The sequence below is a fragment of the Epinephelus moara genome, chromosome 12 (genome assembly GCF_006386435.1).
Source record: "Epinephelus moara isolate mb chromosome 12, YSFRI_EMoa_1.0, whole genome shotgun sequence".
Lineage (NCBI taxonomy): Eukaryota > Metazoa > Chordata > Actinopteri > Perciformes > Serranidae > Epinephelus > Epinephelus moara.
Genome location: NC_065517.1, coordinates 41,858,620 through 41,882,965, shown reverse-complemented (window position 1 = coordinate 41,882,965; position 24,346 = coordinate 41,858,620). Strand labels below are relative to the sequence as shown.

The window sequence follows — 24,346 nt, the reverse complement described above, 5'->3', positions numbered from 1 at the left end:
AATAATAATAATAATAATAATAATAATTAAATCTAACACGAAGAGCCAAAAAGAGAAAGTTAATGTATGGATATAAAGTAGTGCAAGTTATAATAACGGATAAAATATGACATAATAAATCATTATTAAGTTATATAAGGTAGCAGCATGGCACATTTAATTTACCGTATAATTTTATTTGTTTATATATTTATATATTGATTTATAGCTGTAAATTTCGTATTCGCCGTGGTTGTGATGCAGTTAGTAACGTGTCCACAGCAGCGTCCTGCACCGTGATCATTACCCTCATAACGTGTTCTGATGTCGTGGACAAACCCATCAACTAGAAACATAATTGTGTACGCAGCTGATTCGCTGACACGTCTTTGACGCCTGCTCATTGGCTACTGTCAAACTAGGCGCGCTGTGATTGGTCGAATAGCGAGAATAGGAAGTGTCGATCAATAGTAGGGGCTTAACATGGGCAGCTAAGTAGTGTCTGGCTAATATAAATTAAAGGATACAGCTGTTGCGTGTCGCTGTTAAACTCGGATGTTTTTGAAGTACCAAGAGCTACTCGGCTACCATATTATTCAACCGAGGATTGACGTCTTTTGCAAATTTTACGCTGTTTGGTTTGTCTTTTTGTGTGGCTAAGTAACATTAGCTTGTTAGCTAGCTACCGTTAAACGTCATTCAGACTGTTACTACGCTGCTAGCGTCGCTTTGCATTGGCATTGTTAGCTTATTTGGCAGCTACAGCAGCCAGAATTAACCAAGTTGTCGCCCAGAGACGACACACTTTAGTTCTGCTGGGTGTGTGTGAGTTTATTTATGCTCCAAACAGGGTGACTCAACAGGAACTGGATGTGTGGTGATAGAAATAGCAGCAGCTACAGCTAGCAGACTGTTAGCTTGTCAACATCAACAACAATGGGGTTTAAAAGGTGTTTAAAGACGGCAAGGACGTTTTATTTAGTGACCATTCTGCTGATAGTCTTCGTCAAAGGAACGACAGCTGGTGAGTGTGATATATAACTGGTGGTTAATATGTGTCTGCGTTTCTTCAACTGTTGCAGGCAGCTGTTTATATTTAGCAAACAGCTTTGTCCATCTCAAGTTTACTCTGTGTTAACTCCTGCCATATTAATACTTTTCAGACGAGGAGCAACACGGGAATGAAGGACCAGAGCTAAAGGTACGTCATGAGCTAGTTGCTATTTGTTTTCAAGTCAACACATCAAGTCCTGAGGTTAAAATACATTAGTTATGTTGGAAATGTAGACATGATGGGAAGCAGACGCCTGGTGGTATAAATGCATGGGTTATCTGCTACCTAGTGTCTTCTATGGGTTGAAACTAACATGATTTACAGCCTTAGTCTGTGTTATCATTTGCCTACATGAGATGATGACCAAGCTATTACCTCAAATATATTTTGAATGTAGTTCACCTTAGAAAAAGGAGGAAGTGCTTGATCGTCATCGTAACTTGGCACTGTTAAACTGCAGTTTATCAGTGAGAAAAACAGATCTATCTTGTCCAGGTGCTGGCTCAAAAAACTAACTGTGATTTCTATTTTCCAAAAGCCTCCTCCAAATTGTCGTCTTTATTGCATCAGGAAAATGACAATGTTTTAAACCCAAATTGGCACGGAGCAGTCAAAATGTTTCTGCTCTGTTGCACCTTTTCAGTGCATTTAAGAAGATGTGAGCAGACAACAGCATTGCAAGACATTTGAGAGAAATCACTGTTACGTTTAAAAGAAATCTATATATCACTAATTTTCTGTAACACAGCCATCTGAAGCGTTTGTCTTGGTCAACTGTATTCAGCCTGTTATAATATGCAATGCCGTTTCCCCTCTTTCATCTGTTTCTTAACCATAACTTCTTCTTTACGTCTCCAGTCTTACCATGACCCAGACTCTGAAGAGGAAGACGTCCGTCTGGTGTCAGAAATTGTGGCTGGTGCTTCTGTGACCTCTGGTCATGAAGCCCCTCAGCCAGAGGAGGAGAAGAAGCTACCTGGTGAAGGACTGGAGGGAGAGGAGAAGGAGGACCTGCCAGAGCAGCCTTCTCCAGTTGAGGAGAAACCAAAAGAGGGTAAGGACAAAAGTTTAAGCTCAAACAGTGAGCTGTAAATACTTCATGCAGTGCAGCCAGAAACAAAGAACTGGTTATGATGCCCTCAGGTACCTCAAATCTTAAACGTGTTACTGAATGTTACAGCTGAGTTTTGAGCTTCTCTGTTTAAACTACGGAACACAGGCGCTGCTTTTTCTTGGCTGTGGTTTGTTTTCTTGGCATATGTATGTGTCTCCAAATGTCTGTGCGAGACAGAGATCACGAGCTGGCATACTGACTGTCACTGGTGGCAGACTGACTTTTGAGTAGAGTGTTTGCCTGTCCAGTTAAAGCCAGAAATGGATGGAATAGTGGAATATCTATTAGACTACACTGAAACTGTGGCTCCAAGCATTTCAGCTGTGAAGATTTAATGTTTATAGCATCTTAAAATAAGAAGTTCAGGCTCCCTACGCAGTACGGAAAACTATGGAGTTTGATTTAAGTCATTTCCAGTTCTGGATTAGTATGGGAAAGAATTCAGAACTTCTTCTAAAAATAAACTGATCATACAAGCAAAGTTTGCCAGTACCACTGTATAAGAGAGTGCAGGTCAGTTGGATGTTGTTGAAAGCAAGTCAAGAAGTATGGCGTGCCGCTGAACGCACAGCTGCCTCAACACCTCACAGCCAGCAAAACAGCTCTGCCCCAAATGCCTTATAACCAAACCAAAGCCAGGCATCTGCGACCAAATTGCTCTGAAAGAAAACTGGGCAATATCTTTGATTTGCATCACAGATAACCAAATATTAATGAGTTATGCAGTGGTGTTTCTGTGTAAGGAAACTAAACCTTGATGGCTGCGTTACTGTCGTCCATGCACACAGCAAATACACAAGGCCGAACAGACGCCGTGAAAATGACATTATTTCACTTTTTTCAACTAATTTATGGTTTTGATTTGTAAAAGAGTCTAAAGATGTGGGGGGGGGGAGACACAATATTATTACTCATTCAGTATGTTAAGGAAATTTCATATGAGGACAGAGAGCACTGGTTACGACACTTCCTTTTTGGATGGAGATTTCTTTGAAGGACTTAATTTCTCTTTTCTAGTGAATTGTACATGAACATCCCTTCTGTTGCTGTAGGGGTAGAAGGTATACAGTTGTTTAATTTAAAATGACAAACTCTGAATAACATTTCCCTGTTTTAGTAGAGTAGCTTGAACAAAATGCTGTGCACTGAACTTGTCTGGGTTTGGAGTTAATTGATTTTTATGAGCTGCAGTACACAGCTACAAGGGCTGTCCTGAAGACCAGCTTTGGGGCATCGAAGCTTCCTTGAGAAATATTTAGGATTAACTGAAGCTTGGAGGGGGGATGAGAGACAAGAGGACACTTTTTGAAACATCAGTTTTTAGCTGATGCGTCTAAAATGATGTGACAGTTAGACACTTTAGCATGAAGGTCGTAGTTACATTCACCATGATAGCTAGAAATATTAATACTTTACAAGATGGCTGAGCTGATACTAGCTAGGTGTAAATTTGTTATATACCAGTTTCCTTTGGCATATCTGGCACTCGACTTTTTGGGGTTGTCATCTTTGTAAATGTTGAAACTACTCCGGACGTTTTACTTTCTCAACATCATGTTTTTTGTTTTTTTTTTAGAAGGATGTCAGGTTGACCGTGTTTTTTGATATTTACACGAGGCTAGTCAGGGGAAGAAGTCGGTGCAGCTTTCTTAAAGTGGTCTATAAAGGGTTGCCAGATCTGGTAGAATTTGTTTCCACACCCTCTTAAGGAGAATTTCATCTTTTCCAAATGTAGGTAGTGCATTGCATCCTTCATGAGGGCAGAATGCACAGGAGCGTGCGTTTGCTTCCAATCTAATAATATCAATCTACTGTACGTGCTAGAAGGGTTTTTTAACATCATGTTACCGTATCTGTCAGTCACAAAACTGGGCCTGTCACTAACTTTAAATGTCCTTGTCTGAATAACTAATAACTGATATTGATGCATCATGAATTATGTTGGATTACTATTTCTTAATGCACGGGCAATTTGGGACTGTAATGTTGATTCACATGGCAACAGTTGAAGCATTCGGGTCAGCCCTACTAGCTCCAATCTTCTGGCAGTTATTTGGCAACATAATCGCATACTTACTCATAATTTAACATGCACGTTAATGGTTGGATTTTAAAATAATTTATTTACGTAACAAAAATTTAGCTGTTTGTACTCGGATGTCAAACATGGTCTGAAAAATCTACCGAGAAGAAATTGGAGACTGGAAAAGTATGAAATTTTGAAATGGAAAACATGATGGAACTCTAGGACACCGCCTTTAAGGTCCTGCATGGCTTTAGACAGCATGGCAGGGTTGGTGAGCCGCCGGGCATCAGTTTATAACCTTGTAATGAAGTGAGACTTGAGGTTGAGGCATGCAGTTTCAGAGATTCAGCTGTCTGCTCTGAACTTATTTTAATTATTTGATGTCCAAAAACTTCAGAGTTTAGCTCCTTATGAGTCACTGAGGTAAAGATGTTAAGATTCTCATCAAGGTGTCATTTTATTGGTGCATTTGCACAACCTGTTGTCTGAATCTACAACAGCTTCTCAGCTCTGATGGAAGCATGTGTGTTTGATGTTTCTGGCCTGCAGCAGTGATAATCTGTTAGTTTTACTGATTCCTCAATGCCCTCACGTTTTTGCCTTATCTGCAGTCAGTCTTCTTGAGAATGAAGACTATCTCGTTTTATTTCGTGAGCTTTGATGACTCTCGACACGCTGAACCTGTTTTCAGTTCTGCTGACTCTGAGCGAAGCGGCGTGTGGTTTCAGGGCAGCACCAGATTGGATAAACTGTTAAACCCCCTGAGAAATTAACAGCGCCTTGCACCTGTGGCTCCTCTTGCAGTCAGTTACATCATTTTACTTGGGGATTGTTAGTAATTTGCCTGCTGCCATCCTGCATGAGTGGCTGTGTTATTGAGCTTGTATGAAGACGGGCATTTAGTGACAGTTAGTAAAATTAACAGACTTTGTATGTTTGATGTAAAGTTTTAAATACGTTAGAAAAGAAATAGAAAGAAAATCACAAGAGACGTGCTGACATTTATTTCTGTATGAAATGACACTGTATCCAGTTGTTTTTACTTTATGTGTTATAATGATGTGTTTTCTTTAAATACAGTTCCTGTGGTGAATGGAGGTACGGCCCATGGAGAGCCCTGCATCTTCCCATTCCTCTTCCAGGGGAAGGAGTACTTCGACTGTACCACTGATGGACGGGGTGATGGACGGCTGTGGTGCGCCACAATCTACGACTATGACCAGGAGAAGAAGTGGGGTTTCTGTGAGAGTAAGTCTTTAACTTAATATGTTGGCTGTCATAAGAAGAAGACTTCCCCAAAGCAAATATGACAAACTAGTAACAACCTGTAGACCCCCTTTACACCTCATATTAAAATGGGTTTTGGGTGATCATATTGCAGTTGGATAGTGCTTGGTGACATGAAAGTACAGGTGTAAAGGCACCTTCAATGCATTAAGGTCAGACTGTGATCTGATCAGCCAGACTATCAGGGGCGCATTGTGACCACGTTAAACACAAGCGTACATACAGATGGGTGGGAGTACGTGATCGCACACGACTGTCTCTTTCTCATCTGACGCTAACACTGCTGCAGCGTCTCCTTCATCTATAATGCAGTCTCCCTATGGATCACTGTCTTAATAATCAGTAGGCCTGTTTCACCCTCATTGACCTCGTTGTTGCCTTCTCAATCTTGCTGATTGGCTCAGACGTACGTATATAACAAAGAAATATCTGAACCAGCAAGATTTTCTGAAATATTACTTTTGTTTTTACGCTCTCTGAAAATGCAGACAATATCACAATGTGCAACTTGTGTAATTGGAACTTATGTTTTCCGTTCTTATTACACAAGTTGTTGACAGGTGGGGGCGGTGCCAGTAAAGTCCCTCACGGAGGCTGCAGGGGTTATACTTTACAGGCCAGATTCAAGACGAGTCCAAATGTGTGCTTTCAGTTTGGTCCAACAAAACTATACAAGCGAAACTTGGCACTTCATACCACATCCAAGTCATTTATGAATTGATGGCTAAGCAAATGGTGGAGACGGCTACAACTGCTCTGATTGGATCCCAGTCGGATCATAATGCGGAAACTGAGGACACATTTAAACACCAGATGTTAATGTAAAAGGATTTAAACATAACTAGATACAATCTGTAAAGATGCGTCTTACTGCCAGGTGTAAAGAGGGCACAGTGTGTTATTTTGAAGCCAAATTAAAGATAGATTATGTTTATCGATCATTATTTCCTCGTCAAATAAAAAGCATTTGAAAAAGCTCATCAGCTACTGAAACTGATGATGAAAACCACACTGAGAGCACATCATGGTTTTATTTCCAGAGTTGCGTTCGCCCTTTCTTCTGCCAAAGGTTTATCTGCATGTTCTCATGGTTTCTTCTCTCCTTCTTTTAGCGGAGGAGCAGGCACAGCAGAGGCTGCAGGCCGAGGAGGCTGAGGAGCAGTATCAGACTGTGCTGCGCATGCTCAATGCCACCACCAGGAGGACCCAGAAGAAAGAGTGAGTTTAGACCCTCTGATTTATTCCACTGGTTTTATCAACCTGCTTTTCAATCTTCTGTCTTGAAGACGTCTGTGTTTTTTTCTAAGAAGCATTTGGATTTGTTTATTGCAAATGCTGTAATGACAAAAGTGCTGTCATTTTGTTCAAGGAAAAAATAAATGAGCTTGATCCAACCACACTGACGATGGCAGATATTTCCTCTGTTTTTGTTTAAAACATCAGGGCTGTTGGAAGACCACTGGGGTTACACAAGCCAAGAAAGAAGCCAGAAAATTAAAATGTACCCTGAACTAATGTAGCCTTCAGTGTATGAACACTCATCACATGACCTAAAGCTCCTTGTTTACACAGGAAGCAACATTATCCGATGTGACTGTAAATTTATTTTTTGCATTTTACCACGTGACTCTGCTCAGCACACCCTTATTTGCTTTATATGTCACATCAGTACCTGTTTGTTGTGTACACATTACTTTTATCATGCCCATGTCAGTCTAACTTCACTCATGCTACCTCTGCTTCTCCAACCACTCTCTCAGATTATATGAAAAGCTGCAGAAGGTAGCAGAGAAGGGCCACCAGAAGGCCATGGAGAAGGTGGCGTACGCCATGCTGTTTGGAGACTACATGAACCAGAACGTCACCAAGGCCAGAGAAATGTTTGAGAAGCTCGCCATAGAGGGCTCGCCTAAAGCACAGACGGTAAAGATCCCATCCAAAATGTTAATGTGTCACCCGAGAAAAGACGTTTTGACCTGACGTCTTATCAAACAGCAGATAATTTGTGCTCAGAGAGTCAGTTATGTAACATTATGCTTTGTTGACTTTTACACAGGCTCTTGGCTTCCTGTACGCAGCAGGACTTGGAGTTAACTCGAGTCAGGCTAAGGTACTTTTTTTCTTATTCTTTATGACTGAAGTTGTGTCTCTTATTTATTTATTTTTTAATTTAATTTTATATTGTTTTGTTTTATTTTATTTTAATTCATTTTATTATTATTTTTTTCAAAATCTAAGACACCATTGTGACAAATAGGCAAATTAAAAAAAGTAGACAAAAAACCCAGACAACAACAACATCATCAATAAAATAAAAAACATAAAAAATAAATAAAACGGTAAACAGGTTAAGAATATTATCAGTGAATATATTTGAAATATTATTTTAAGTTATGTCTTACTGCAGGGTTTACCGCAAGGTCCTAAGTACTGGAATACCTTTAAAATAGCCTGTTTTTTAACAGCCATGCACCATGTAATGCTGTCTTATATTTTGACCAATCTTTTGTTCATCATATCATTATAATTAAATTGCTCAGAATCAGAAATCGGTGAGCTTTATTTCTTTTTCAATTATGACGTGTCACTGACTGTGACTCTCCCTCTCTCTCTTCTTTTCTCTTTGCCTTTATGATGTCCTGTATTTTCTTTGTACTTAAACCCTGGCTAGACCTACAGGCCGATGTTGGCTTGGCTAAACTTAATATGACTTAACTTAATGAGCCGGCTTTTCACTCTGATTTGTTTTCATCTGTCTTCAGCGGTGCTCAAATGTCATAGCTTCACTGAAACTTAAGTTCCAGCTGGTTTGGTTTCCTCGAGCTACTTACAGATAGTTTTATTTAATTGTTTTTTAAGAACATATATTTATTACATTTTTTTTTACAAGCAACACAGAACAAAACAGCTCGGACATGACAAATAAAATGAGTAGTTAAAAAGAAGAGAAAAAAAGTGGGCATGACATGCATCACCAACCCTTCTTACCTCCTTCATCCACACAGAGGCAGCAACAAATTAACAAGGTTGGCAAGGGTACAGGAAGACTGCTCTCCTGTAATATGGAAGATGATGGTGTATGTCTAATGTGCTATAACTAAGGGTCCCAGGCTTTATACAAAGCCTTTACTGAGGAGTGAAGCATACAAGAGATATATTCACTGGGATCACACTGCGTTTTAAGATTTGCCAGATTTAACATTTTTGTTGGAGCAGCAAGATAGTTTTATTTCAAAGATATTTGCTTTAGTTCGTGCTTTTTGTAGCGAGTTGAAAGTTCTGTCTGATATCAGGCAAGCGCAGCGGGGTCTCTCCCTCTCCTCCTGCGCCATGTGCAGGCAGTCAGCAGGTGAAGGGCAGGCAGCAGGAAACCGCTGGTGGAGATGAGTTGTAGTGAGATTCTGTGATAACGTTCACGCTCTCGCTATGAAACTTGTGTGAGAAAGTGCTGCATTGAAGTAGTATGAACACCGTAGCTCTCATGTTGTCAAATGCAAATTAGAAAAAAAGAAAATAGAGACATTGATCACATCATTTTTTTTATGCTTAGAAAAAATATATTTAAAAATGAATTAGCTGCTTCAAATTAAGTCCTTGGAAATGAAAAAAGTGCATGAAAAAGTCATTGAATTTCATTTAGTAGTGCCTGTATAAACCATGTCAGTGTAAATGCACTTTGGACCAAAGCATGTGAAATAATAATGCTATGTTAATGCAGTTTCTTTTTCTGATAAATGTTCACGTATTATTCACACTGTGTTCCTCAGGCCTTGGTTTACTACACCTTCGGCGCACTGGGTGGAAACTTGGTCGCTCATATGATTCTGGTGAGTTGATTTTTCTGTTAGTATTACAACAACAAAGATGTTATCGCCTTTGCGTCAAAAAAACATGACATTTCCTCTTCTTGTTTAATCAGGGGTACAGATACTGGGGAGGTGTTGGTGTTCCTCAGAGCTGTGAGTCAGCACTGACACACTACAGGCTTGTGGCAAATCAGGGTGAGCGTTTACTGCATTTTTAAAATATAATATCCAGGTATGATGTTTTGGTTCCTCTCAAGCAAATAACCTAATCACAATTCTTTCTCTTCCACTTGTTTTTGCTGCACTCTGCCCTCCACCACCGCCTGCAGTGGCCAGTGATGTGTCCCTGACAGGGGGCTCAGCGGTGCAGAGGATCAGGCTGCTGGATGAGGTGGAAAATCCAGGATCTACCAGCGGGATGTTGGAGGAGGACTTGATCCAGTACTATCAGTTTTTGGCGGAGAAAGGAGACGTACAGGCTCAGGTAAAAGAGTGTCACCTTCAAGAAGTGTTCTCTGTTCAATACATTGATTTCTGCACTGATATTATGAAGTGATTTCACCTTCCCATTCGGCCTGTCATGATAATTACAGTATTGACTTATATGATAAACAGGCATGGCCGTAACAACCACTTTTATGTCCTCAGTATTGCCCTTGTGTTTACATGCGGGAGTGTTTACATAAGAATTTCACCAACATTTGAGCCACCATGATGTCAGGGGTTTCCCACCTTCACAAGTCTTGGGTGCAGCGATTAACCCTTTTGTTCTCTTCACTCCACCTACTTGCGCAAGTCAGAAGAAAAATAAAACAACACTTAAAAGACAATAGAGTGTAGCTTCCTGGTAGTCTTCAGCTGCATGCTTGGAGCGGAAGACATACGGTCCTGGTTGTCGTTAGCTTGCCGGCCCCTAGCAAGAAGCCAAAAAGTCATTATAGTTTTACCCTCCAAGAACAACAATAATAATAATAATAAACTTTACTTATATAGCACTTTTCAAAAAAACAAGTTTACAAAGTGCTTCACAAACATAAAAGCAAAACACACAATTCATCCCAGTATTACACGATCAAAAATAAACAGAGATAAGACAATGAATAATAAAAGAAACAGTAAAAGCATAGGTCAGATAAAACTTATTAGTTAAAAGCCAACCTATAAATGTGAGTTATCAACAGAGTTTTAAAAGACGACACTGAGGTAGCTTGTCTGATACCCAAAGGAAGTGCATTCCACAACTGTGGAGCCCTTACAGTGAATGCCCTGCTACCTTCAGTCACAAGTCTGGATCTGGGGACCAAAAGTAACAGCTGGTCAGCAGACCTGAGAGTGCGAGGAAGGGTGTAAGGGCTAAGGAGATCAGAAATGTAAGATGGGGCGAGGCCGTCCAGTGACTTAAAAACAAACAATAAAATTTTAAAATCAATTCTGAACACCACCAGTAACCAGTGCAATGAGGCCAGAATAGGGGAGATGTGCTCATACCATCGGGTTTTTGTAAGAACTCTAGCTGCAGTGTTTTGAATAAGTTGAAGGCGGTTGATGGATTTCAGTGGCAGTCCGGTAAATAAAGAGTTGCAATAATCTAAGTGGCTAGAAACAAAAGCATGGATTAGGGTTTGAGCATTACTGAATGAAAGAAAGGATCTAATTTTGGCGAAGTTCCTGATTTGACTGATGGCTGACTTAGTGATATTGCTAAAATGTTTAGAAAAACTCAGATTTGAGTCAAAGATTACCCCTAAATTTCAAGCCTCATGAGTGCACTGTAATCCTAATGAAAATAAAATCTGGGTTCCAGAATCTCTGTGCGGTTTAGGTCCAAACACCATCACTTCAGTCTTAAAGTTGTTCAACATAAGGAAGTTGCTGGACATCCAGGCTTTAATGTCTGTGAGACAGGCTGTGAGTATGTTAACTGAGGTGAGGTCTGATGGATTTATAGATAGGTATATTTGAGAATCATCAGCATAAAAATGGAAAGAGATGTTGAAATTGCGAATAACCTGACCTAGTGGTAGCATATAGAGTGAGAAAAGTAAAGGGCCAAGAATCGATCCTTGGGGAACACCACAGGTAATGTTAGCATAGCTAGAGAGGGGTAACTGCAGTGTTCCTGAAGCTTTGCTAAGCTTGTCTATTAATCATAAGAGGCATCACTTGGTTTTGGTTTTGCCAAATATTGTATCAAGTCTCAACCTCTGGGGCTGAAAAAAGACGCCAAGTGCCAAAAAGTGCAGTTCCTTGAACGGCCACTTGAGGCTGTCTCCAAAGGCCAGTCAGCTGACATAAACCCCCATGTTAAAATGCCCACCTTTACAGTAGAAATAATCATGTTTACAGCCGGTACAAGAAATGGTTTTGGTCTCTATAGGTAATTTCAACATTCATGAAGTTGGAATTGTCATAACTCACCGGTTTACATTTTATTAAGGCTTAAACGGGCACTGTGTAGGAATTTCTCCCATCTAACGTTGAAATCATATATTGCATTCAAACAGATTGCGCATTCTAGCGCCTCACTGTCTCAAATGCGTATTGCAACAACAGTAGCTGCTGTTCACCAAAAAGCTATGATAACATTGATGAAACCATGTCATCCGATACTTCATGGAGTATTCATTCAGGCTCCTACACAGACATACGCGACGCAAGTTGACAAACCCCCTCCTCACCATGCTGACTGTGTTTACAATGTAGGACTGTTGGGGCGGGTGTAAATCGAAACAAACCAATCACGTCTTGTCTTTTGACAACTGACAAGTGGCTCAACCTCACACACCTCATCCTTCTCCTCGCAACACTGCGTCGCTAACAGCTGTTAGCCGCTGTTAGCTGTGATTCTCCTTCAGCAGCTCTCTCCACCTGGGAAAGGCTACCCCGATGTTGACCCTCGTTTTTTGAAATCGCCGGTCACGTTGCCTTTTTGCCTTTTTTCAAATGCACCGGCACTTGTGACTAGCCTGCTTGCTGCTGCTTTTCGTCACTCTACCTGCAGGCGGAAACCGGAAACCGACAAGTGAAAACGCGAAAGGCGATTCCGTATTTCTCAAGTATGTCCCTGTACGTACCTGTATTTTCAAGACGGCGCACGTACATGATGAGACACCGGTCGCAATATATATGTAAATGAGAATTTCGGAGCTTACGGACATACTTAGATACGCTGATGGAGGTAAATACACATGTGCTAGGACACACTTTTGACTGCAAAATTTGTTTGTCTCAACTGAAATTGTTACACGTAGTGCCTTTAAAATGGCCTACATCTGAGGGGGGTCCACTTGAGGCAGGCTGTCTACAAGGCGTCGCCACTGTTTATGTGTGAAATCCCCCCTGTCATCCAAATGTGGTCTCTTTTGGCTTTTTGGTAAAAACCAAGATGGTGTAAGCCAAAATGCTGCACTCAAGGTTTCAAAACAGCAGTCCACAAACCAGTAGGTGACATCATGATAGTCCCGTCCGTTATTTGATACGGTATGGTCTCAAACTGAGTCATTTTAGGCTCCCCTTATAAAGGCACCTTACTTTTATATAGACATTCTTATATATATTAACAGGTGTTAACTACTTAAAAAATATGTCACATATTTTTTTCATATTCTAATTTCAATGTCTGGATATTCTTAAGAATTAAAAGGCCTTTGCTCTCTGAAAGACTGTGCTTTAATTATGATGCTACTATCATCATATCAGTGGCATGAAATGGTCTCAAAATGAAAATAAAATTGTTTGTCACTGCTTTTCTGAAACAACAAAAGTAGTTATCGTGACAGGCCTCGTTGCCATACAGTACATCTATCTGAGTCATATACCAAATGTATAAAGTATCAATCTGACATGTAATCTGCATATTTATAATACTTATCATGTGTCATTGAAGTTAACTATGTTCTTTGTTTCCCCTGATAGGTGGGGTTAGGTCAGCTCCACCTGCATGGAGGACGTGGAGTAGAACAGAATCATCAGGTGACCTTTTATTTCAAAGATTAATTCTAAGCACTGTGTTCTTGTGATTGTAGTTTACACTCTTAAATGTGTTCCTGATGCTTCTCATCCAACAGAGGGCGTATGACTACTTCACCCAGGCTGCAAATGCGGGGAACACACACGCTATGGCTTTCCTCGGCAAGGTGGGTGACACGACTGTCATTCCTTTTGTCTCTCTGTTATTTGGTGGGAAAGATGTTAAACACTGTACTAAGATAGTTTTATTACAGTTCTTTCTGTTTACACTTATAAGTTTTCTGAACATTGCCCCCTACTTAAAACAATCTAATTAGTAGTATATATTTAAATGTGATATTTTCACCCATCTGTTTCACAGCTCTGTTTGTAAACATTATAAATATGTCGCCCATACTGTGTGAGAACTTGGGAGAAGCAGTGAGTTGGAGAGCAGAGAGATGGTCTAAATGAATTCCAAAATAAATAAAAGCCAATGATTCTTTTGGCATTGCTGTGTTAACAGAGGGCGGTGCAGTGCATTTATTAAGACAGTGCATCAGGTTTTTGATTTGTCAATCCTTCTATCCTTCAGATGTACTCAGAAGGCAGCGAGTATCTTCCTCAGAACAACGAGACAGCCCTGCAGTACTTTAAGAAAGCCTCTGACTTGGTAAGAATGAAGCTGTAGACTAAGAATTTTCCTAGTCGACCAACAGTCCTCATCAGGGTCCATCAGTGGACTAGTCTCCTGCATGTTTCTGATATGAATGTAATGATTAAATGATATATTTAAGTGGTTTGAGTTGAAGGTGTGAGAAAGAATAGTATCAGTTACATTGTTAACACTGTGCTACANCCTGTGTCTGTCCTTTCAAAGTAAAGTCACACATGCTCCAGTCATATAGGTTTGGATTTATTTTGACAAGGCACAGCTCCTGATAGACTGTCGACTAATGTTTGGTCCACTATCAGGGATTTTTTTTTTTTAAGTAACCCTGAAGTATTATTTTGTGGTAATATTGACTTTATCAGGGTTGACTGAAATGATGATGACGTCAAGTCATCATCATCATCATCATCATCATCATGACGTATCATCTGAAACATTTTGCGGTCACCATAGGTAATTACACATCCTCGAAAACTCAGATTACCTGTGGTGTACCGCAAGGTTCAATTTTAGGTCCAATTTTATTTTCTATTTATATGCTTCCGCTCGGTCAGATCATCCGCGGCCACAACGTGTCTTTCCATTGCTATGCGGACGACACACAGATATACCTCCCGCTGAGACCGGATGACCCAAGAAGCCTAGCTGCTGTGTTAGATTGTCTCAGCGATATCAACTGTTGGATGGCCCAAAACGTTCTTCAACTCAATAACTCCAAATCCGAAATCATACCGTTCACTCCCCTAAACTCCACCAGTCCCATTGAAAATAGCCTTGGTCCCCTGTCTGTTAATGTCAAATCCGCAGCCAGAAACTTTGGAGTAATATTCGATCCAGACCTCAAATTCCAACCTCATATCAATAAAGCTGTCCAGGCCTGCTTCCATCAGTTAAGAACTATCTCCAAAATCAAACCCATGCTCCCACATTCTGACTTAGAAAAAATAATCCATGCATTCACCTTCTCCAGACTCTATTACTGTAACTCACTCCTCTCTGGCATGAACCATAAATCACTCTCCCGCCTCCAACTGGTCCAGAACGCAGCAGCTAGGCTTCTGACTGGTTTTAACAGACGGCATCACATCACCCCAATCCTGGCTTCCCTCCATTGGCTCCCTGTGCGTTTTAGAACTGATTTTAAGATTTTACTGATCACTTTTAAAGCCTGTCTGGGTCTGACCCCAAGTTACATAGCAGAAATGTTGACCCCATATGAGCCAGTACGCAGCCTTAGATCCTCGGGCAGGGCCCTCCTGGCCGTTCCAAAGTCGAGACTTAAATCTAAAGGCGACCGCGCTTTCTTGCTAAAGTCACTGTCAAGTTCATTTATTTTGTTGTTGGCATCATCTGCATTCTTACGTCTACCATCCGCTGTGATACCGCAATTTTCTTGACCTGAAAGAACCCAAATATCCTGGAAGCCAAGGCTGAGAGCAGTAACTACACTTACTGTGCTTTGATTTAGGTTTTGTAGTTCCTGCAGGTTTTGCACCCTATTTTCTTCAGAGCAGAACGAATTTCGGGGAATTTCGTCACAAGATAAAACAAATATCTGAAGGTTTAATTTCAGTCGTAATTTACTGTTGATGAACATTGTTACTACAGCTAGCCTTTGTAGAGCAGAATACTTTGGTTGCAGTCTGTTTTACTGACTCACTGCTTTTCTTCTAAACCCAGGGTAACCCAGTGGGACAGAGCGGCCTTGGCATGGCCTATCTATATGGAAGAGGTGTCCCTGTGGTAAGACACCTCCACACACTGCACTCCTTTTTAAAATGCATGTCTACTCTCAGACCCATTTTTATTTTGCAGCCTACTCTGTGCCTGACTGGCAGATTCAGTTTTTGGCAGAGGGAATATGGATAATGTGAAATTAGGAGTAAGGCAAAATTAAAATTCCCAGGACAGTCGTTTGGTGTACGAGGCTGATAGAGCGTCTCCCTCATGCTGGAATCAGAGCAGCCGTTTGAAGATGTGTTTTGTGTCTTCAGAACTATGAGCTGGCACTGAAATACTTCCAGAAGGCAGCAGAGCAGGGCTGGGTGGACGGACAACTCCAGCTGGGCACCATGTATTACAGTGAGTGTTTAGGGCTGAGTGTGTGTCTCTGTATGTGCGTGGTGTGTGCTCGGGGTACACAGTATGTCACGGCCTCCTCCTGTCATAGTTTCTCCTCTTGCCTTGTTGTCTGTCTGGTAAATATTGTAACTGCATCTGAAGATTTGATTCGCCTTTCACCAGCCCTGAATCTCTCTTCCTCTTTTTTCTTCACACACTCTCATTTCCTTCGACTTGAACACATCTTTTCTCCTGTATTTGATTCACAGTTTTTGTCTCTCTTCTTCCTGTCGCTCCTCAGATGGCATTGGTGTGAAGCGTGATTACAAGCAGGCGCTTAAATTCTTCAACCTGGCCTCACAGGCGGGTCACATCCTGGCCTTCTACAACTTGGCCCAGATGCACGCTACTGGTACCGGTGTGATGCGCTCCTGCCACACTGCTGTGGAGGTGAGACACCCTGAAGCTGCTGCTCCATTCTCTTTATGACAGCCGTGTACGCCACTGTTCCATAGACCCAGTTCTTACGTGTGTCAAACTGTGTGTCTGTGTCTTTGCTGCAGCTTTTCAAGAACGTGTGTGAACGTGGCCGCTGGTCAGAGCGTCTCATGACGGCGTACGGCAGCTTTAAGGAGGGCGAGACAGATGCTGCGCTGGTCCAGTATCTGCTGCTGGCTGAGCAGGGCTACGAGGTGGCTCAGAGCAACGTGGCCTTCATTCTGGATCAGAGTAAGAAACACTGTGACGTTACGGTCGTGACAGGAAGGAAAGAAAGTGTTTTAAAGTGAAAAGCACGTTATTTAAATGCCAGGAAACATTTAGGGGGGGGGGGGGGCATTGTTTAGACGGTGAGCACGTCAGATGCATTTGTTGCTTACGTGTTTCATGCAACAGGTATGCTCTCATTTTAATCTATGCATTTGCATTTCAGCTGCGTCTTTCTGACGTGTTTATTTACGCTTCAAGTCTATGTTTTTGACTCCACGTACATAAACCTGAGGTTGATACCTGATTAAACTTTTATCTTTTCCTATTATCTGACCTTGGTCCTTGATTTGATTCATTCTGACGCATCTTCTCTCCTTTATTTCTTCCTTTCTACTGAGTCTGTTGTGTAATCCTCATCTTAATGCGTAAAGCATTTTGAAAAGTGATATAGAAAGTTTTCTGTCATGTTTTTTTTTTTCATCCTCTCTCTCTCTGACTTTTTCAAAGCCTTTAGGATTATGAGGCGGAGACATTAGTATGAGATCCTCACTTCATGGAGGAACACTGCAGAGACAGTGTGGTTGCTCCTTTGCTGCTCGACACTTTGAAATGCCTGAATAAGACAGAGCCAGTGTAGACCGTTGTTTCTGTGTTAAGTGAATGCTGCCTTAACGTCAGCCTGACACTAACATCGTGTTTGCGGTCTAGACACAGGGTTAGCGTCACAATCAGCATAAGTCTCTTCAGTTCTTGGTAAACAATAGCAAAACTGATCTAATGAAACAAATTTGGAGAAAAAGTCTTGTGTCTTTTGTTATGCACATTTCCCCAAAGAATTGACAAACCACCAACTTTGTAAGCAACATGCTAACCTTTGAATGTTGTTTTGTGTTTGTATTGTAACAAACAGAAGGAGCAAAAATCTTCAGTGAGAATGAGACCTACCCTCGTGCTTTACTCCACTGGACGAGAGCTGCAGCACAAGGTCAGTCCATCACACTCTGTCCCTCTCCCCTCATCAGTGTGACATATTTTCTAGACATGTTTTTATTTTGGCCTTTTTCTTTAAAGCAGGAATCCGTCTGTGATTGGTTACAGAAGTAAAAGTAGTTGAATTAAGCTGCTAAAACCTTCTGCTTACATTAAAAGTTGATGCATATAATTCTCACCCGCAGGTTACACTGTGGCAAGGATAAAACTAGGGGACTACCACTTCTACGGCTACGGGACAGATGTGGACTATGAGACGGCGGTCATCCACTACAGACTGGCTTCAGAGCAGCAGCACAGTGCCCAGGCCATGTTTAACCTGGGTTACATGCATGAGAAGGGTCTGGGCATCAAACAGGTGAGCACAGTCACATGTAAGGACAAAAACCCACTAACACCTGGCTTCTGTATTTGATGGGAAAGGTTACAATCTGCATTTACTTTGGGGACAGATGACTCCGTCCGTCTCCATCCAAGCAGCGCTCAAACTTTGTTTCAAATTGATCCGCACCAAGGTTGAAACTGAGAGTTAATTAGTATGAGATATATTTTAAAAGAAGGAACCACTGTGACATTTTCACTGGCCGTCATGCTGCTTTCTGCTGTTTACTAACCTGTTTTCTGGTCCATTTGTGACGCCTAATGTGACACACAAGTACACACTAACACAGGAGGTGTAATCATCTACGACAGAGCTCCACAGCTCTGGTCTCCAGGCAGTGGAAAGGAGTCTACAGCCTTTTTTAGTGGGTTTTCCTGCATTTAAAAACCTGCATATAATTTTAGTGGAAAAAGTGCATTAAACATCAGCTTGCTCTTAACCTTTGACTCATGTCCACTTAGTCACATTGATTTTTAAATGCAGAGTATGGTTAATGGTCTCTGGACTGATCTGGATTCAGAGTTGTTCCATGTGGTTCTGCAGGACATCCATTTAGCCAAGCGTTTCTACGACATGGCCGCTGAAGCCAGCCCTGATGCCCAGGTCCCGGTTTTCTTGGCCCTGTGCAAGCTGGGCCTGATTTACACTCTGCAGTACCTGCAGGATCTTAATGTGAGTACTATGTCTTTAATGCTCGAGCTGGAGTGGTGACAATTTGGCTTTGAGATAGAAACTCAGAGTTGTAATTCAACAAAGTTAAAAGCATCACAGAGCTGAAATGAATCATGTGTGTCTTTGTCTTCCACCCTCTCTCCCTGTTTGGCTCCTGTCAGTTAAAAGAGCTGATTTCTCAGGTGGACCTGGACCAGCTCCTGGGCCCGGAGTGGGACCTCTACCTCATGACCGTCATCGCCCTGCTGTTAGGCACAGTCATCGCCTATAGGCAGCGCCAACACCAGATCATAGTTCCCCCTCGCCCACCTGTCCCAGCCCCGGCCCCAGCCCCAGCCCCGGCCCCGGCCCCTGCGCCCCCTCCTAGACCACCTCAGGAACAGTCCCCCGGCCCCTGCGCCCCCTCCTAGACCACCTCAGGAACAGTCACAAGCCCCGGCCGAGCCCCAGGGTCAGGGAGAGACACAAGCCCAGGATCCAGCCCAGGAGGAAGAGGAGCAGCAGTGAGAGGAAGCCAGACGCAGTGAGGGCAGTAAAAGACAGACGAGGCTCTGCCAGCCCGCCCCCGGGGAGCGGCCGGTGCTTACCAGCTGAATACCTGCTAGTTTGAGCACCTCTCCGGCTCCACATGCTAAAAGAAGACTAAGATGGCTGCTGAACTGTGCAGTCTCACACCTCCCTTTCTCCATTTAAAACATGCTGGTCCTGTGCTGAAGAGAGACAGTGGGGGCGTTTATGGACAGTGGTACAGAGCAGAGCGTTAAGACGATAACACGGACTTGGGACTTGCTAGTCTGTGACTCAGGATACTGCCAGAAGCACCCGTGTCCTCACAGTGGAAACAGCCTTGTGTTTGCCAGATCAAATGCATTTTTGGACTTGACTAATCAACATAGTCAACATAGTTGGAGTCTAATATGTGCGTTAGTTTCTTCTCACTCTCCCTTTTTGAGAAAATCACAGTCAGTGGAACTGCTTCCATCCTGATTTAGCACAGTATTTAGAGGAAAAAAAGCAGACAGGAAAAAAAAATGACTTCAAATAATTTTATTAGCTGCCCCTGATCGGAAGAGAGTCATGTGTTTGCACGTTTTCTTTGATCATTTTCAGACTTACATTTTAGGCACTTTTTTCAGATTCTTGAGCGAACAAATTTTCCATACATTTTTGCATTAATTAGTTATTTGTTCAGGGGAAATGTCAGGTCAATATCTTTTCTCATAACTGCAGTACACTGAGAAAGATTCATTAAACATTGGTAACAGTGCTTAAATCTACCTAAGCCATGTCGTGTCATCAGTGTGAGAACAAGAAAGCTGTTGAGGTTCCTTGAATCCACAGAAAGCTGTTCTGGATAGGAGTGGGTGATGCCACTAAATCTGGTTTTGATCCAACACCAAGTAATGTAGGGTCAGAATCACAAATACTAGGGATGCCAGATACGGATAGCCGACCCTCGTTTGAACTGACCATAGAGTGGTGCAGGAATGAGTCCTAAAACCCAGAAGGGAATTAGCATTTTAGCACTCCCGGTTTTGGTTAGATGCCTGAAACAAGGTCTGTGATTCACACAAGCTTATGAGACCTTCATATTTTGTTCTACAGCGTAACAAACTGTCAGTAAATACCCCTTATCGTACATTTTGAAGCCTTTACGTGTCTTTAAAAAGTCAGTTGCTAGCATTAGCTTTTTTCTTCTGGTGACTGCATTTACGCTTAAAAAATATCACAAGAGTAGTGTTTGTTTGGCGAGATTATTTTGCTGAACAAAAACATTGATAGAATTAAATTTATTTACTGCAATAATCCAAAATCCAATGGAGAAATCCTGTAGGCTCTCTGTCAAGGGAACCAGTGCGCTGCTGCCGCTACTGTTAGCTAATAAGTAGGGGTGGTGGGGCTGAACATGACTTTTTTTATTTGTTTGTTTTTGACTTTTTTAAATGTGTAAAATCTCATTTCATTGTAGAGCTGCGTGCAAAGTTTTGCTTCGCCCAGCGCCTCCTTTCCCCTCTCTATCTTGGCACTACTGCTGCTGGAGTTTGAGCTCCACGCCAGGGATGCTTAGAGTCCTCCTGCCCTGCACACACACACACACACACACACACACAGTGACAGGGCTAACTGTTAGCATCACACAGCTAACGTTATCTAAGAGGTTTAACAACCAAATCAAGCTGTTTCGGTGTCAGTGTGAGTTTGTTGGGACCGTTTAATGGCTCGGTGTCAGATGTTAGCCGCTGCTGCTGTGTTAGCTCTTGCTACCCAGGCAGAAGTTGAACTGACCGCTCTGATTCCGGTTCACCTCTGCCTCTGGGTCTTTAACTCGCTGAGGCGTGCTCATGTCCCTGGAGCAACATCATGGCATTTCTCTGATGGTGCTGACTCCAGTCTGGGCAGCAGCAGCAGCCTCCATTGTCTCATCATCTCCCCCCGTAGTGCCAGTATATCCGAATAAACATTAACTTCCCAAACTGATATCAATATATTTGATCATTAAAGCATATCTCAATCCGCTAAAGTAACAGCTAAAAATGACCAATTACAGTTTAAAAATGTCAAATTAACCTATGCTGAGGATCCTATTTGACTAAAATATTATTTTCACTACTGTATACCTGGATATTCTTTACTTGAGCCTCTGTGAAACGACTCTACCAGCGAACTCTGTCTCTGTTTTGGGGGTCTGGATGTTGCGGCATCTCCCTCCTCCTGCCTTCTTTTCTGTTGCAGCTCCAAGTTCTCTTTCTTGCTCTTTTTTATTTGTTCAGCCATCACTACAGTTGCGTGTTGATTTAAACTAGTCGCAGTGTGCTGTATGTTTGAGTGCACACAATACGACAACAGCAGTGAAGGAGCAAAGAGTACGTGCACTGGATGTGTTCATGAAACGGAACATTGTTTTACTCCTGAAATACAACTGATCCTTTACTTTGGTATCGATCCCATCGAGGCTGGAATTGATCTTCAGTATCTGTATATTATTTTGGTATCACCCCTAGTTCTGGATAGATATGTAAGTTTGAGCACACTGGTTGTTTGTTACATTTTCAACAAGACAAAGAACGCGAAGCTGCTCAAGTCAGAGTCACTAAGCTGTCACCGAATCCTCATCCCTGATGCAGATCCTGTTTTAAAATTCATACAGACGTTTCTGTCACTCCCCATGCACAGCGAGAGCAGAGTGCACAAGCTTTTTAAACTTTAATCTGAAGAGAAAACGTCAGAAAAACAGATGTGTGTGATGTATACAGTCCAGTGACAGAAAGCAGAGAACAGTTTTTGAAGATGTTCTATATGTTTGTGTGATATCTTTCCATCATCAGGCTTTGATTTCATTCTAGTGTTTTGTATCTCAACAGTTCCTCTCATCCGCCTTTTTTTTTAGTTTATTAAGCTTTGTGTCAGCTGAGGCAGAAATTGGAGCAGCCTTAAAAAAAGCAGCGCCTCAAACTCTACACTGTTTCTACGTTAGAGAAAGAGGATGAGGATTTCATGTGTGTGTGCGTGTGTGTGTGTTTTGTAACACAACCTCAGCTGTTGTGAGAATATCCACCCCCTCACCAAAAGTCCAACTTGGAGCTCTGCCTACACTTCTCAGCTCAGATGGACCTGAATCTGAGAAATGAAGCCATGGTTAGGCCGTACAGTATTTATCAAAACCAAATTAGAAACTTCTAATTTTGCCACATTCAGTTTTTTTTTCTCTTAAGTCCATTTGTTCAGTTCCACAGTGTGTGCTTGTTGTTAGAGCTGATCTGCCAATACGTCTGCATGAAGTCAAAAAAGGACGAGATGATAAGAAATGATTCCAGACCTGCGTTCACACATCGATCCCCTCACAGCTCACAGTTTGTCTAAAATAAAACACTGGTCGAGACGACTGCATTTTTACCATCGCAAATACAAGTTTATAAAGAAATGAATAAATGATATACAGATATTTAATGATTGTTTTGAATGTTTTCTTCCTTGTTTGAATGTTAAAGGTAAGTCACACACCTTGTATTGTTGAAAACCTATAAAAATATTGGCATTGTATATTTCTGCAAACCATGGATGATGTTGCACTTGTACGTTACCATGTAGCACATACACTGAAACTTTCAACAACGCTGTGGTTAATGTGTGGTTAGGGTTAGGCACAAAAACCGTTGTGGTAAGGAAGAGATCATGTTCTGGCTTAAAATACCCAGTTTTGGGGACACAACCCCTGCAGGAAATGTTTCTCTGTCAAAAACAACCGCTTTCTGTGGCTTTATCCTGGCAGGATATGCAGCAACGTCTCAGTTTGAAATAACTGCTTTTTGTGGCCCCAAACCCTCAGCGTGTGAAGCGATGTCTCGGTAAAAACAACCGCTTTTTGAGGCACTATTTTCCTAGGATACTAAGTGTTGTCTCAGTAAAACTCAGCTGCTTTTTGTGTTACTACCCCGGCAGGAAATGCAGCAATGTCTCGGTATAAAACAACCCCTTTTCATGGCCCCAATCCCTTAGGGTGCTAAACGATGTCTCTATTAAAAACAACCACTCTTCATACCACTGTCCTGGCAGAATGTGCAGCAATGTCTTGGTATAAAACAATCGCTTTTCATGGCACAATCCCCTCGGAATACGCAGTCATGGCTCGATTAAAAACAACTGCTTTTTGTGGCACCACGCCAGCAGGAAACACAACATTGTCTTGGTTAAAACCAACCGCTTTTCATGGCCCAATCCCTCAGGGTGCGAAGCAATGTCTCGGTAAAAAACAACTGCTTTTCATGGCACTATCCTGGCAGGATATGCAACGATGTCTCCGTATATACTAATCGCTTTTCATGGCACCACCCCAGCAGGAAACACAACATTGCCTTGGTTAAAAACAACTGCTTTTCGTGGCACTATCCTGGCAGGAAATGCAGCAATGTGTCAGGTACAAAAAACACTTTATATGGCTCCAGTACCTCAGGATCCAAAGTAATCTCTTAGTCAAAAACAACCGCTTTTCATCAAACTATCCTGGCAAAATATGCAGCAATGTCTCGGTATAGAACCATCGCTTTTCGTGGCACTATCCCCTCGAAATACGCAGTGATGTCTTAGTTAAAAACAACTGCTTTTTGTGGCACCACGCCAGCAGGAAACGCAACATTGTCTTGGTTATGAACAGCTGCTGTTCATGGCCCCATCTGCTCAGGATACCAAGCGATGTCTCCGTCAAAAACAACCGCTTTTCATCACCCTATCCTGGCAGGATATACAGCCATGTCTCGGTATAATAATACCATTTTTAGTGGCACTTTCTCAGGAGGAAACGCAGCAATGTCTCAGTTTAAAACAACCGCTTTTCACAGCCCCAATACCTCAGGATCCAAAGCAATGTCTCGGTCAAAAACAACTGCTTTTCATCACCCTATCCTGGCAGGATATACAGTCATGTCTCTGTACAAAATAAAAGCTGCTTGTCGCACTACCTTAGCAGGAAACGCAGCAACTTGTCAGTTAAAAACAACCACTTTTCATAGCACTATCCCCTCAGGATACCAAGTGACGTCTCAAGAAGAAACAACCACTTTTTGTGACATTACCCCAGCAGGAAACGCAGCATTGTCTTGGTTAAAAACAACCACTTTTCATGGCCCGATCCCTCAGGGTGCGAAGCAA

General features: G+C 41.9%; 2 protein-coding genes across 4 annotated transcripts in view; one reads left to right on the top strand and one right to left on the bottom strand.

The window, feature by feature from the left end:
* The window catches only part of LOC126398287 (zinc finger protein DPF3), a 423,217-nt gene that overhangs the window by 235,940 nt on the left and 162,931 nt on the right, over window positions 1-24,346 (bottom strand). The gene's annotated exons all lie outside the window — the stretch shown is intronic.
* sel1l (SEL1L adaptor subunit of ERAD E3 ubiquitin ligase) lies at window positions 437-19,977 on the top strand. 2 transcript variants are annotated; one of them, XM_050057441.1, is made up of 22 exons: window positions 437-1,003; window positions 1,143-1,180; window positions 1,892-2,087; window positions 5,254-5,421; window positions 6,573-6,678; window positions 7,221-7,383; window positions 7,517-7,570; window positions 9,228-9,287; window positions 9,380-9,461; window positions 9,596-9,750; window positions 13,182-13,238; window positions 13,334-13,402; window positions 13,810-13,887; window positions 15,568-15,630; window positions 15,882-15,969; window positions 16,250-16,398; window positions 16,512-16,677; window positions 17,567-17,641; window positions 17,832-18,004; window positions 18,572-18,700; window positions 18,862-19,090; window positions 19,134-19,977. In XM_050057441.1, the coding sequence occupies exons 1-22, from the start codon at window positions 916-918 to the stop codon at window positions 19,205-19,207; spliced, it is 2,460 nt and encodes an 819-aa protein (XP_049913398.1). In that variant the 5' UTR covers window positions 437-915; the 3' UTR covers window positions 19,208-19,977. The 2 variants fall into 2 exon arrangements, with proteins under 2 accessions (XP_049913398.1, XP_049913397.1); XM_050057440.1 differs by having other exon boundaries at window positions 438-1,003; window positions 18,862-19,046; window positions 19,096-19,977.

What these genes read in the sequence shown, in the direction of transcription:
- sel1l (XM_050057441.1), top strand. Translation starts at nt 916, where the DNA reads ATGGGGTTTAAAAGGTGTTTAAAGACGGCAAGGACGTTTTATTTAGTG. An exon ending in AAGGAGACGTACAGGCTCAG is followed by an intron (nt 9,751 to 13,181) that starts GTAAAAGAGTGT and finishes TTCCCCTGATAG; the next exon opens with GTGGGGTTAGGTCAGCTCCA. An exon ending in AGGGTCTGGGCATCAAACAG is followed by an intron (nt 18,005 to 18,571) that starts GTGAGCACAGTC and finishes GTGGTTCTGCAG; the next exon opens with GACATCCATTTAGCCAAGCG.